Source organism: Macrosteles quadrilineatus, unplaced genomic scaffold (assembly GCF_028750875.1).
Source record: "Macrosteles quadrilineatus isolate MER2022 unplaced genomic scaffold, UCM_ALF_1.0 Scaffold_7__1_contigs__length_78375512, whole genome shotgun sequence".
Classification (NCBI taxonomy): domain Eukaryota; kingdom Metazoa; phylum Arthropoda; class Insecta; order Hemiptera; family Cicadellidae; genus Macrosteles; species Macrosteles quadrilineatus.
In genome coordinates, this window is record NW_026542600.1 from 9,694,584 (window position 1) to 9,708,879 (window position 14,296).

At 33.8% G+C, this 14,296-nt stretch overlaps 1 protein-coding gene across 3 annotated transcripts in view; it reads right to left on the bottom strand.

Moving 5' to 3' along the window:
* Positions 1-13,637, bottom strand: part of LOC128998451 (coronin-2B-like) — a 55,367-nt gene extending 41,730 nt beyond the window's left edge. For 2 of the 3 annotated variants that reach the window (XM_054424582.1, XM_054424580.1), the window contains exon 1: positions 13,386-13,637. In XM_054424582.1, the coding sequence (XP_054280557.1) occupies positions 13,386-13,484 (99 nt within the window). In that variant the 5' untranslated portion in view covers positions 13,485-13,637. Of the gene's footprint in view, positions 1-1,006; positions 1,071-13,385 lie in introns of all 3 variants that reach the window. The other variant, XM_054424581.1, reaches the window with a different exon arrangement.
* Between the last annotated feature and the right edge of the window lie 659 nt (positions 13,638-14,296).

The following is a 14,296-nucleotide window of genomic DNA, read 5'->3' on the forward strand; positions in this document are numbered from 1 at the left end:
TTAAAAGAAGATCACAACAAACAAAGCGTAAAAGCCACATTAAAGATACCTCATAATATCACTATTTTATCTTTGTTAGCATCTTAAGACTTAAATGAGCTAGTACCAAGACTATGGGTTAAACTCGTTATTTACAAAAATATTTTTAATTGCCAAACATAATATTTTAGAAATCTTACAATATCCACCAAATTTAATCTCTAAGTTCAATTATACTTTGGATTCCTTGCGCTTATCTCAACAACTGAGATAAGAAGCTTATTTCCTCATAATCTTGTCTTTAGTGAAAAACAAATGCAATCATTAATTATTTTCCTTTCATAAACCAAACTGAGTACCAAGCATAAAAAACACTGGTGAAAAACTGTCCATGTGGACAAATGTTTTAAAATGGTTAATATGCTTTCCAAGAAAATTAGAATTTTAATAATGACCATACAATATATTATAAGTTAAATAGTCTATTTTAAAAACTGGAAAGAAAAAAAATGCTTGGAGGCATATTGGATTTTTTAATTGGGTTTAAAAATATAATTCTCAAATATAAATTTACGGAAGAGAGATTTATAAACAGTAAATCAAAATTAAGACCTTTAACATTATGTAGTCATCAAAAGGTAACGAGTTCATGACCTTTCTAAAAAGTCAAGCAAATGTCAGCGCCCCTATCTTTATAGTTGAGAGGCTAAACAAAAGTTTGAGGGTATCGTAACCAGGAATTATAATTACTAATGGAGTAATAACATCTACAGTATCATAATTCCCAGAAAAATCTCAAGGTAACCATAGTTACCTAAAACATTAAAGATTTTAAATGGATGCATGTCCTGTACTTTAATAAAAATATGTTTAGAATGAAAGGAAATAAAATCTTTGGTTACCAGTATAAAAAAGAAAAAAATACACTGGTAAGCTATTTCACTTTTATACAAATCTAAATGTGTATCACATATAAACTAATATATAAATGAAAATAAAATATGCACAAAAAACCGCAACCACTCACCTGATTATTTTTCATGGCAGCGTTTTGTGAAAAATAATAACTCAGCAAAAACTAACATTTACAACTGCAAACAAACAAAACATAAAATAAAACACAGCTACAAATAAGCATGCAACAAATAATAAATATAACTAATAATTTGAAAAACAAACTCGAATTTGGGAGTTTAAAATAAATAGAAGAAAGTAAATGGTAAATTAAAAAGTGTAATTTTTAACTAGTATACTGTACGTAACATACAAACACAAAAGATTGACTAAAGAATATTCTAAAATATTCTAGGAGAAAATTACCATAATTAAGAGGTGTAAAAAAACAAAATATTAAATTACATCAACGTTAAAATAAAAAATATATGAACTGAAAATAATCCAAAGCTAGATTTAGGGGTTTAAAAAATTTACCTCAACATTGAAAAATAAAAAATAACAATAAATAAATAAGGATAGCAATCAAATTGTCTAATAATCAACAAACAAATCACTGTAACACATAGATACCTACTATAATCACATACACAAAGCTAAGCATGCACTCGAATGATGGCCATTGATTTTAATTTGATTTAAATTATAATTTTACATATTTGGCTCGTTAACAAAATACCTAAACTGTTTTTGGGCTGGACTAACTGTTCCCTTTTAGATATCATACTTTTTAAGCATTTCAAATACAAAAACATTTCTGTTGAGAAGATATTTGTACTGAAATACTGTATATTATTTTATAAAATCCCCATCAATGTTTTAGACGTGTGATGTTTTTAAAATTAGTCTTACAGCATCTACATTTAAAGACAATAATACTAGAGAATATTATCGTTTTATATTTACCATAAGTCGGCAGCTAAATGTTACCAGTTCATTCAAGGGAAGTGTTTTGTGATAAGTGAGTGAGTCATGAAGCACAATGTCAGTTGGTTAGTCAAAACAAGGAAGTCTGGCAGTAAATAAAGACTCGTTCAACACTGGCTGTCATCTCAATCATCCAATGAGACTCACAATTTGCACGTGGTGTGCTATCGGTTCCGAGTGATATTTCCGCCTCCCCCTTCCTTGTAGGGGAATATTTTCTTGCGCCACCAACAAACCTAAAACCCCTTGTGCCCCTGGGCTTGGAGCCCTGCATTCAACATTCATAGCTCGCTTATCTTTGTAAAAATCTCACCCTGGTGTATTTGCTTTGTAAAAATCTCTAATCTTTAAGTTTAATAGTAAACTAGGGTAAGTTTTGACTTAGAAATTATATATATGTTGTTTATTTCCCACAGCTACCAAGAAGAACCTTCTTGCATCGAAAACCACAGCCACTTAAAATGACCTTCAGCATCTAAATCCACAGCAACCTAGAATAACCTTCCTGGATCTAAAACCACAGCTACTAGAATAACCAAATGACATCTAAAACCGCAGCCACTAGAATGACCTAACTGCATCTAACACCACAGCTACCAAAATAACCTTCATGTAAATAAAACAACAGCAACTAGAATAACCTAACTGCATCTAAATCCCACAGCCATTAGAATAACCTTCTTTATATAAAACCACAGACACTGGAATAACCTTTCTGTATATAAAACCACAGACACTAGAATAACCTTTCTGTGTCTAAAACCACGGTATCAACAATTACTTTTCCAAAACTGACTAAAACTGCTTAAAACAATTTCTCCACTGTGAGCAACACAAGTATCAAACAAATGGGACGAGAGAGTTAATAGAGTGTTTAGTAACGAGTCATTTATCTAGTCATAAAATTTAACTATCACAATGGTATCACGAACATGTGCAAGGAATATGAACTGTAAAGCATATTTCTAATCAATCATTATTCAAATTGTACATTCACAAATAGAGTAATAGAAATACAAAATTCATGTACATATGTTTGCCAATACACACTTTCATATGTCTTACAGAATATATTCATGGAGGAACAAATGTGTAACTTAAATACAATTTTACATTTACAAAAGATAGCTAAATTCATTTTAACCTGGATAAAAATTAATCTTGTTTAAATAATTCACGACGATTGGATTTAGTGACTGTTGACAGCATCAAAATGTATAAAACAATATTGCTCGTTAAGAACCATGAGGCATAATTACAAAAACAGCAAGACACACATAATCAAAACACAATAAACAAATAAAACTATAATGAAAAAGCATAAAAAGAAAAATTTACAAAAAGACTTTATTATATTGGATTAAATTTATTGATTTCCTCCCTTGCGAAGAAATTAGAAAAACTTTTAAACAAGTTTAAAAAACAACTAACAATATTTGTGATTGAACAGGAATTTGATAATTTAGAAGAATTAATAAAAACATAACTTTAAAAACGGTTTATTTGTTTATTTATAAAATATAACTTATCATTGACTATACACAGAATATACTGCTCATATAATTTACAAATTTTGAAGCCACAAAACGTGGTGCAATCTTTTGAGATGTTCTACCAACTAATGACAATATTCTGTGTCAAGTGATAAATCAATCAGCTGTTTGCTACGATTCTGCATGGATTTAAATTAATATTTAACCCAATACACTAATAAAATCTGGTGAGATGGTTCTGAACATAATTTATTTTCTTGGCTTCAAATTAAAACATTACATGGGAAGTCTATCCTGTGTAGTCAATGAGCTAACTAAATGTATAATATTGTGTGTAAAAATGGTAGTATATATGTTTGTATATTAGACTTTTCTATCATTATACTCAAGTAATTTAAAATAATGACATATTCACGTACATTTCATAGATGTTGAATAATTGATTTGATTTGAATTCTTTAAAAAAGAAACAAAACACCAAAATCCTTACAGTTTTACTCACGTCAGTCTGCTTGGTCCATATCACTACACAAGAGTAATCCTAGCACATGGGATGGCTACAATGGGAAGTGAACAGTACGGTAATATGTTCCACTCTCTACTTGCCTTAATTAAATGCAAGGAAGTGTTTCCCAGACTTTCTTTGATAACAGGAAGAGATTTCGGATTAACTTACTTCTCCACTTTACACCGTCGTAAAACTCTCTCTGAACAATACAGCTAATCGCCCGCTTCCTGCGAACTTGTAAATCGGGTCGAATAATATGATTTAGGAAAAATAACGAGGTTTTTAACGAGATCGCATGTACAAGTGAAGTCTAGCTTGCTATTTTTGATTGTTGACAACAAATGTTTTATGCAACAGGTGATATAAGTGTGTGGTTACTGCAGTAGGTACTGTAAAACAAAAATATTTAAATTTTATTAATGTCATCTTTATAACCTAAGAAGTAAGGATTGTATAGTGTATATTGATTCATATAAGTGCTGATTTTATTTTTTTAATCACAAATTGGGATTGTTCAGAAATAGTGACAAGTAAAAACTTGAATAAAATCTTGATATCCAGAATACGATTGAGTCCTTGAATTTGTAAAATTAGAAGCTAATAGCTGCAGCAAACCTTCAGACTAAGCTAATTTCCATTGTCTGATTGGATTTTCACTTTTCAGTTATAATTTCTTATTCTCTATTTAAATTAGATTAGATATAACGAGTACTCATTGCTGCTATATGAAAGTAATAATCTTTTATTTAGTAAAATGTTGATAGCTTAGTATGAAATAAATTTACTAACAGAATTTGATCAAGATATATATATCCATAAACAACTAGGTACAACAACTTATTCTCCAAAAGATTAGCATGAACATTTTAAATTTACAGTTTTTAAATTTTTCCATAATCATTAACACTTCACTGTACTAAATTATTTTCATACGCTCTACCAAATGGTTTGGAAAGAAATTGAAAAATGTTATGTTTAGAGATGGGAAACCTTATTTTAGTCCACAAGAACCCCAGTTCCCCATATTCTTATCATGCTGGTTCACAAACTCGTTCAAATAAATGTAGGCTTACAAGTTTGAACCGAATTTCATCCAAATCAGATCAGTTTTACTCGAGCAAACTGGCACATTTATGAATCTGAACAATAAACGGATGGTGTTTTTGGCCTCTGGGGTCTTCATATTTAAAAAGTTAAACAGTCCCGATGCTATGTCTTACCATAAGACCTACTTTAATAGCTTATACACTGTATGGAAAATTCACTCAATCAACTGAGTCTCTACTACCGAGCTCTGTTACCGACAGAGATATGTTTTTTTTACCTGGCTGAAGTGAAAAAAACTCAACTTGTCTCTGTCTGTGGTAGAGCTCGCTAGTAGAGACTCGCCTAAATTAAACGGCTCAAGTAGAAGTTGTCTGGACGAGTAGATTTCTTAGTGAATTTTCCATATAGGGAATAAGCTATTACCATAAGGCTCATGGTAAGACATCACCCCAGGACTGTTTTCTTTCTGAGGTCCCCAGAGGCCCAAAAACACTATCCGCTCAAATTCCTATATGTGTCAGTTCACAGGATAACTCGATTAATGATCCGATTTTGATGAAATTTGGTAGAAACATGTAAATCTATGTTTATTTGAACACGTTTGCGAACCACTATGATCAGACTATGGAAAAGGGAATCAAAATAGGGTTTTCCCCATTTTGACCCTCTAAACATTACTCAATTTCTTTCTCAACCATTTTGTAGAGCCCCAAGTTTTTTTTTTTTTTAAACCTGACTGAGGAGAAAAAAACCTCTTGACCATTGATCACAATAAAAATACTGTATTTAAAATCACAACACCCTAGAATAATAGTTCTAACTATGCCTACCGAATTACACTACACTTGTAAGCGATTTGTTAAGTACACATAAATCATGATGTCCAATATATTGGCCTTTTGCGCTAAAAGGTTGAAGAAATCACAACCATGATTTAGTCAAAAACCATGCTACCAATTATTAGAAAATTAGCAAGTTTTTATCACAGCAGTTTTAAAATTTAGAAGCATCGGATCAAGGATTTCCTTAAAACCTACATCAAGAAAATTGAGAGAGATTTTTAATTTGGGTCAATGCATAAATTTGATTAAATACACCGTTTCAATTTGACTAAATTTTAAACTTTTAATAAGTTACTTAAAAAAATCAAAGGATTTTCTGTTTTTTACAAACTATTTTTATGATGTTATGACAAATACTATATAGTAATGAATAGTTACTTTAAAGTTAAACAAATCTCATGGAGCTTTGTTTCAAAACCTGAATGTCTAAACATGTTCAATTTATTAAACTCTCAAACAAAGTGACAAAACATAAGAGATAAATATAACCACATGACTACAAACCTTATCTTTGCAGTCCAAAGTTTTGTGTTACATAGATTCAAGGACTCTAATCTATGGTTACATGTAACAAGGCAACAATGTAATATTACTCAAGTGTTCTTATCAATAGAACACGTATCTGAACAAAGAAACAATTATTTCCACTAGGACTTAGTAGACTGATTGACAAACTGCAACTTATACCAGACTACTGTAGTATTTTCAGACATTTAACTTGTGACTTTACTTAAATATTTGCTATGTGCTTTTCCCATTTGTTAAAAATAGTTTATTCAAATTAAAATATCCAATTCTACGTGTTCTAAACGTTATTAGCTTAAAGTATATTTGTAGCAAGAGAGAGTAATGAGAGTTTTTATGGGGTTTACATTTTATTTTCAATAGAGATAGGGAACGGTTTTTGAGTTTATGTTTAAAATTGTAAACTTGAAAGTTGAGGTTTTTAGGTTTTATGTTCAATTTTCAATTCAGGCAACGAAACAGTTTTTTTTGTTTATGTTTAAAATGATGAGTACACTGTTTATTTGAGGATATTGGTTGATAAAACATTGTAAAATTAAGATCATATCAGTTACTATTTGGTGGTTTTTCCGATCGGTATGATATAATTGTTTTCACTCTTATTTTTTCCTAATTGCTGATTCAAATAAAAGTGTATCATATTCTGTGAAGCTATCATCTATATTTAAACTATTGAAAATAAAATAATCCTTGCATTAAAAAATGTTTAAATATGAAAACTTTTATTTTTATTACCGATCAAACATATTTCTCATATAAAGGATGTTATAAGATTGTATCCTTCCTCCTTGAAATAAATTTTAGTAATTTTTTAGGAAGGTAAATTTCTTAATGTAGGTAGCCTACCAAAAATGTGTGGTTTAGTTATTTTTTTTCATTTCTTGAGTCTTCAAAATTGTTGGTAAACTCGAGTTAATATAGTTGGTAAAAGTGTTTAAATGTAAAGCCACATTGAATACCTAATTAATTTATTTTGAAGGTATTTGTTTATAGTAACAGTGTCTTAAACAATTTCTAGTTGGTATTTTTAGTCAGTATCAGATAAAACCTTGTTTAACATGTCAAAAACAGTAAAAAAGTTAGTCTTGGGTTAAAGTTTAAGTTAACAATACATCAAATAAAATAGTTTTATGGTTAACACTTTTAAACTACAGCTTAATGAGCATTGTGAAGTTTTACCGTTCACATATTAAATTCTTTAGGATGCACAAATGTGAAAAACCCACCATTGATACAATGCTCAGGACTTAGGCCTACAAGATAATACAATGTTTTTAACCAGCACAACTTCAGTAGAAAGTTTTAAACTTTATCACAGTCTTATTAGGATTACAATTTGCTCTTTCAACTATCTACTCACACATACAAAATTCAGCATCTTGCAAAAATCCAAATGCGAACAGCCAAAACGCAATAATTGCTGGTGAACCAAGAAAATATTGAAAAGTTAATTAGGTTAAAAAAACTAATAAAGAAGAAGAAGCTAATCCAAACAGCTGATGAATCTTTAAAACAATGAAGCAGAAAGATAAACAAGAGCAAAATCAGCTGATGAAAGAAGGAAGGCCAAATCGAAGTCGCAAGTGCCAGTGCCGTCACGGTTAGCTAGCGGACCGTGTCAGACTACAGATCCTCCCACACACTTGACAACATGTCAACTCCCATACTTGATGTATATTGACATTTGCTTTGCATAGAATATTTTCCTTCAACCTCCCATGTACAACTGGTTGTTGTGAATTAATGGGTGTTTGTTTTGAAATCTCTAATTTAATTGAGTGGCTTTATTTTCGTGGCTTTATTTTCGTTCAATAAAAACAGTTTAAGTCCAATGGTGAAGTCATACATTTTCCAGTGTGCGAACACGCTCCATGTCGTAGAAAAAGTACAAATCGCCTATCAATATATAGGTTCTTTGGTAGAAGCAGAATACCTTAGACACCGTTCCCACAAGTCCCTGCTCCACTAATATAAACACATAATCATAATATAACATAATCTGTGTTAACATCACAGATTGTTAAAACGCCAACTTCTTGTCAATGCAATAAAACATATCCAAGCAGATACTGTATTTGTAGCAGTACTGTGTTTTTATGTTTGTTTTAATAAATAGGAAAATAAGATTTACAATCTATTTTTACACGTAAAAGTCATAGTCCTACCTTAATGTTTTTGAATTTCTTGGTGTAAGAATGGTCAAAGTCCACGAGATATAGTAAAAAATTATAAAATTAGCAACCTAAAACACCATCCAACGTACAATAGATTATTAGTCCAAGGGACAACCGTGGATTCCTTCATACTATCTTTGACTATTAATACAACTACACATTCCAAAATCGTCAGTTGATGTGAGCCACCGACAGATTGTGCTGATCTAAATTACTGATATCTGTCGAATAAACATCTTTTTTACCAATTGAAACTAATAGAATGACTTATTGTGAGCTAACTGTTACTACCCATCCCGTTTTGTGGTCCGACATGAATTAGTAAGTACAATAAAACCAGTCTAATTCAATAAAAATTTATTAAATCGTGATATCTTCCCCACGTAACACCAGGGTGAAATAACTCAGGGACCTAGGATGTGTAGTTTTTTAGTCGTGAAATTAATTTTCTTTAGTAATTCTTATTTTCGGATTTATTGGTTTTTATTAAAAGGTGAAGTAAACTTTTCAGTAAGGAGTAATTTTATTTGGTGAGCGTAGGTAACTAGCACTAGCAGTAGTTTTAGTTCACGGATAACCTACGGTCATTTTAGGTGGCATTTGATTAGCTCCTCAAACCAACTAAAATTGAAATGGAACACGATCGTGGATTAACTGGCTTTTATTTCAGCAATTATGATGACCAATGATTGACTGAGTGAATGCTAAAGTCGTATGGTCTGAGCCCAGCCAATTAACAAATTAAATTGAACCCTGGACACACCCGACATGTAGCTGATCTGAGGCTTATAAGGTGTAGATCTTACCCCCATCGTAATTAACACCTTACAAATAGGCGCCCGAACGAAAGGACTAAATTAATAGTAAATTTTTATAGAATATTATACTTTAAAAATGAAAATTTGGCGTTTGTTTTTGAAAGTTATGTTCCAGCTATTCTGGCCTACATTTTACATAAATACCCCGGATAAAAGCAAGGGTGACAAGGGTGATAAGACCCTGAAAGTTGTTTCAAGTACAGCAAGTAATACTTTGACTAGAACCAATACTACTAGTACTGGGGCAATACCCAAAGTTGCCAAGCCAATCGAAACAGTTACTGTGAGTATATCACAGGATTTGCCATTAACTACACAGGCTGTAGGTGTAATATCTAAAACCCCGCATGAAGATGGCCCCAGAACTAGCTGGATAGGGTCGGTAAGCAAAGATGAACTTAAACTTGAAATGAATAAGTACGATTTAGATACATCGGGAACAGTAGACGGACTTATACGACATTTCGCAAAGTTTTGGAAGGATGGAATTCCCCACGAGAAAAGTAAACAAACATCTATTGAACAGGTCAGTGAATCGACTGGAGCCGGAAGTCTATTGTACCGCGATCGCACATTACATAGCGCGGATCATATTTTTCAAAGCGATATCGCTCAGAGCGTTTCACAACCAACAGTTAGTTGAGTGGGAATGAATAAAATTTCTGAAGTGTTAGGAATGCCTGAGACCACAATAGATGAAATTTGTAGGTCCTAAACCAAAATAAATAAATATTTGTAAATATTTAATCAAAATTGTTAATTAAATCACAATTGACGTCGGACGTTAGGGAATGTAGTGATAAGAGTAATTATCTAGGTTGGCCACACATACATGGGCAAGGCCTTGTACATAGTCAGCTTTTGTGGTATAGGAATAATAAAAGGAGTTGGTTTTCTTATGATGATTTCCGTCATAGTTTGGATTTACATAGGCTTTTACTACCAGGCTATTTAAGGAATTCTGATGAGGAGATACAGTTCCGAACCCAAGGCGAGGAAGGGCCGTTTCGTAGCTTTGTCGTCGCGTTGAGCACGTAATGAGGCGACGTAGTGGGTTATCTCTGGCGATCAGCTGGACATTATATATACTAACATGAAACCTGATTATATGCTAACAATGAAACGCGATGAGATCGTTTCATGAGGGTATGCTTAAGCAGGCTGAACATGTGGAAAGTTATTTTCGGGAAAAGGCGTTATATAGGCCCCCTCCACCCCCTCAAATAGCACTTGTCCTGGAAACAGCGTACCAACCTAGGCGAAAAGAGGATTGGCAAATGGGTTACTGAGGCGAACTAATGTCTTTTATAGCGGAGAAATATTTGCTACAAATAAATCTGCTGGAATTGACAAAGTGGTAGTTAGTTGTCAAAATAATATGCCGTGGAACTTTTCCCGGGTGAAAAGTGAAAGTAGTCCACAATGGAATACTTAACCGGCTTATCAACCATCCGACGATAGCGTTCCCCTCGATGTTAGTAAACAAACACAGCAGAATAATAATACACTGACGTCCCAAGCAAATAAACAAAAGCGTACACCTACTTGTTGGAATTGTAATGAAATTGGTCATGCATATTATGATTGTAAATTACCAAAAGTGTTAAAATGCTTTTATATTGTAAGAAGGTAGGATGATGTTAGTAGCCAATGATGTTAGTTTTGGGGTTAAAGCCGGGTTTACACGATGCCAGTTGGCGAGACAATTGTCATGAGACAACTGACTGGCTTGAAATTACTGGCTTCGTGTAAACACTTCAGGGCCAATTGGCCCGCCAACTGTCCCGAAATTCAGTTGTCTCCAGGAGTAGACTGAGGACAATGAGCTGGGCCCAGTGAGTCCCCCAACCCTCGAAAACCCAGTTGCCGTGACAATTGGCGCCGTGTAAACGGTGTAGAGACCAATAGCACTGTCTTGTCTTTTGGCAGTAGTACCCTGGTTCACTGTAAAATGCCTGGGCAAGTGTTGGCCACGTGTGAACAGGTTCTCGATCAACTTGCCTGGCCTACGACAATTCCAAAACCACGTGATGCCAATTGGCAAAGACAATTGTCTCGCCAACTGGCATCGTGTAAACCCGGCTTAAAACCTTATTTTTAAATCTTCAGTCGTCAAATAGACATATATAATATCTTTGACGACTGCAGATTTGAAAATGATTTTTTAACCGCGAAACTATAGTCATCACGACAAATATAGGATTGATTGACGACAGGTTAGTAACCTTATTTTATGTCAATTAATCAATCCTGGAGGCAAATTATGTATAAATTGTTTACATTTAAAGATTATGAGTTTGCTCTTTCTTGCCACAGATACCTACCAATCAATATTTACTTTTAAAACTCTAACCTCAGAACTTTGAAAGCCCACGGAGCAGAGTCCTTGGACAAAATTGAAGCAGGAATAGTAAATACTGTATATTATTTATTGTTTTTGTTGTAGCTTTATTTTTGTCCAATTTGAGCCCAGTCGGTTCAGTAGTTTTTGTGTTTTAATTTAGCTCGTGCAAACACACAGACAGACACCCCCTCTTCTTTATAATAGTAGGCTATACGGTTCTTCAGTCATTGAGATGTAAAACACAATAGCCTACATTTTTGCATTGGTACAACGCAGAAACTTACACCGTATAATAGGCTAATAATAGGCTTCTAATTAGCCATCATTGATATACCAATGATAGAATTGTAATCATCATCAATAATTGCTCATTTATTGTTATTGTCGACGGTCACGTGTTCTGCATAAGCTGCGCTAAAACTTAGTCCCGATTCTACTTGCTCTACGGCCATTACAACTTAGGCGCAAGCTCCAAAGCCTGGTTTTCGATCCTGCGTATTAAAGTTAGGTGCGTACTAGTTAGACTCGAACTCCCAAAACCGCCTCTTAAAGTCTTATTTAAAGTAAGTGGGCCTAAGTTACTTTGGGGGATAAAACATTTATTTTGTTGTTAACGGTTGTGTCTATGCCAAAAACAAAAGGCTTAGTCTAGAGTCTACTTTCGATAGCAGCAAAACACTTCTTCCTTTTATGAAAACATTGGTCTCTTGCTAAAGCAATTCAAATTCACCCAAGTTCATCGAGTCCTACCATAGGAGATATAACTTAGCCTATTACAGGTAACCTAAATCTTGATTTTAAGTCAGTTTAGCTTGAGAACTTTAAAACTGCTAGGCCTACCCTTTGTCTCCACTCTCTTCCTTCCCAATCTAAGCCTCTTTCATCCTTGTAGGTACGCTTGTTTTAAGCCCTTTAACAAACTGCAGCATACTTCCTTCACTTTTTCTTAGGGTTATCATCTTGAGCACCATTATTTTGATACAGCCTGTAAAAAGCCTAGTCTAGTAGACCTATGCTTTTTCCAAACATTTCCCATCCCAGTACTTACAGTCTAGACGCAACTTCCGCATTTTCAACACGGGTCCGCTTGTCGAGTTCAATGTTATGTTTATCGGCCGTATAATGTGTGCACGCCTATGTGTTAATTTGTCCTGTGTTGGTGTAAATGTAAAAAGACTGTTACTGACGACCTTCATATGAAGTAATATCATCCTTGTAGTCTACACACCTGATGACCTCCTAGCAGGTCGAAACTAGTAGTGAAGACAACAATAGGATTGCAAGAATAAGGTATTTAAACCACTATCACTAAAGATTTTGAGTGCAAGTTTACTTACTAAGGATACCAATTAAGATAATGAAATAATACAATATGTCAAAAAGTTAACCCCCCCCCCCACCCCAAAGAAAAATACAAGACAGCCTAGCCTAAGGGTTTATAGATAGATCTAGCCCCGGGCCTATTCAATGAAAGTAAGGTTAGCTTGCTACTAAGAGCTTCATAAAAGCAGGGGCTAAAAGTAAAAGAGTATGTTCTGCTGTTTCCCTAAAGAAAAAATACTAGCCTAGCCACGTAAGGAGAATTCATGTTGTTGGCATAAACAATCGCTTCTAGAACAGGCTACTTAACATAATCCTAACCTAAGGCCAAGAAGAGGTTAGCTAGGACCGGCTATAACCTAACTTGCAAGGATACGATGGAATGTAAAATCAAAGTTACTAACGTTGTCAAGCATATAAAAAAGCAATATTTCTGATAATATAAGTCACTTACTCGTTCAACTGGTTTGTTGCAAGCTCTAACGTCAACCATAGCGTTAGATTTTTCACTGGAGAACATTGTTTCTTCTAGGGCTAAGATGTATCCGCTCATTCCTTTCAGAAAAATCACTCCTAGATATTTATTATGCTTGGGTCTAATTCAAAATGTTTAGTTAATTAGACAAACTCACAAACAAGCCTTCACAGTTTTAGTTAATAATATGCTACTACAGACAACAACTATTGACAGTGACAACACAGTGAAGTGTATCGGTGACAAAACGACAAAACACTACAAACAAGAAACAACAGTCAGTCAAACAGAACAGACGCCAGACAGACAGTCAACAAACAAAACAACCAGACCAGGCTGCGATCCAAATTATCCCACATGCCTGCTATAAATTCCCCGTGTTTACCCGGTCATCTGGGAGCAATCTCCCCAAAATACCCAAAACCAGGTAAAATACTCTGGAAACACCGTCAGAATGCTTCTTCCATCCCGGCTCTGAGTTAAGGTCGATTCACACACATCAGTTACGGCACGTCACAGTAAAGTCACTTCAGGCCACTTCAGGCACGTCACAGTTAACAAAAATATTCTTTAATGGATTTTCTATTGCGCTATCTACACTTATCCGTTGCAGTCCCGTCAGTCGCTCTACCGGCATCCGTCAGTCAATTTCAGATTTCTTTCCAACGATACTTTTTGATTGGTCGGACGCCTGACGGAACTGTTTGAGGTTAGAAAATAGTGTTATTGTTATTTAAATGGTTGCGTTTGTATTTTGAGTACTGTTTGTAACAATCAACAAGATGGACGATGATAATTTGATAGAATATAGGTTTATAAATTTAAAATTTGGACTATAAATTACTGTGAATTTTAGAGACGGAAGACTGACTGAAACCAACTGACGGACA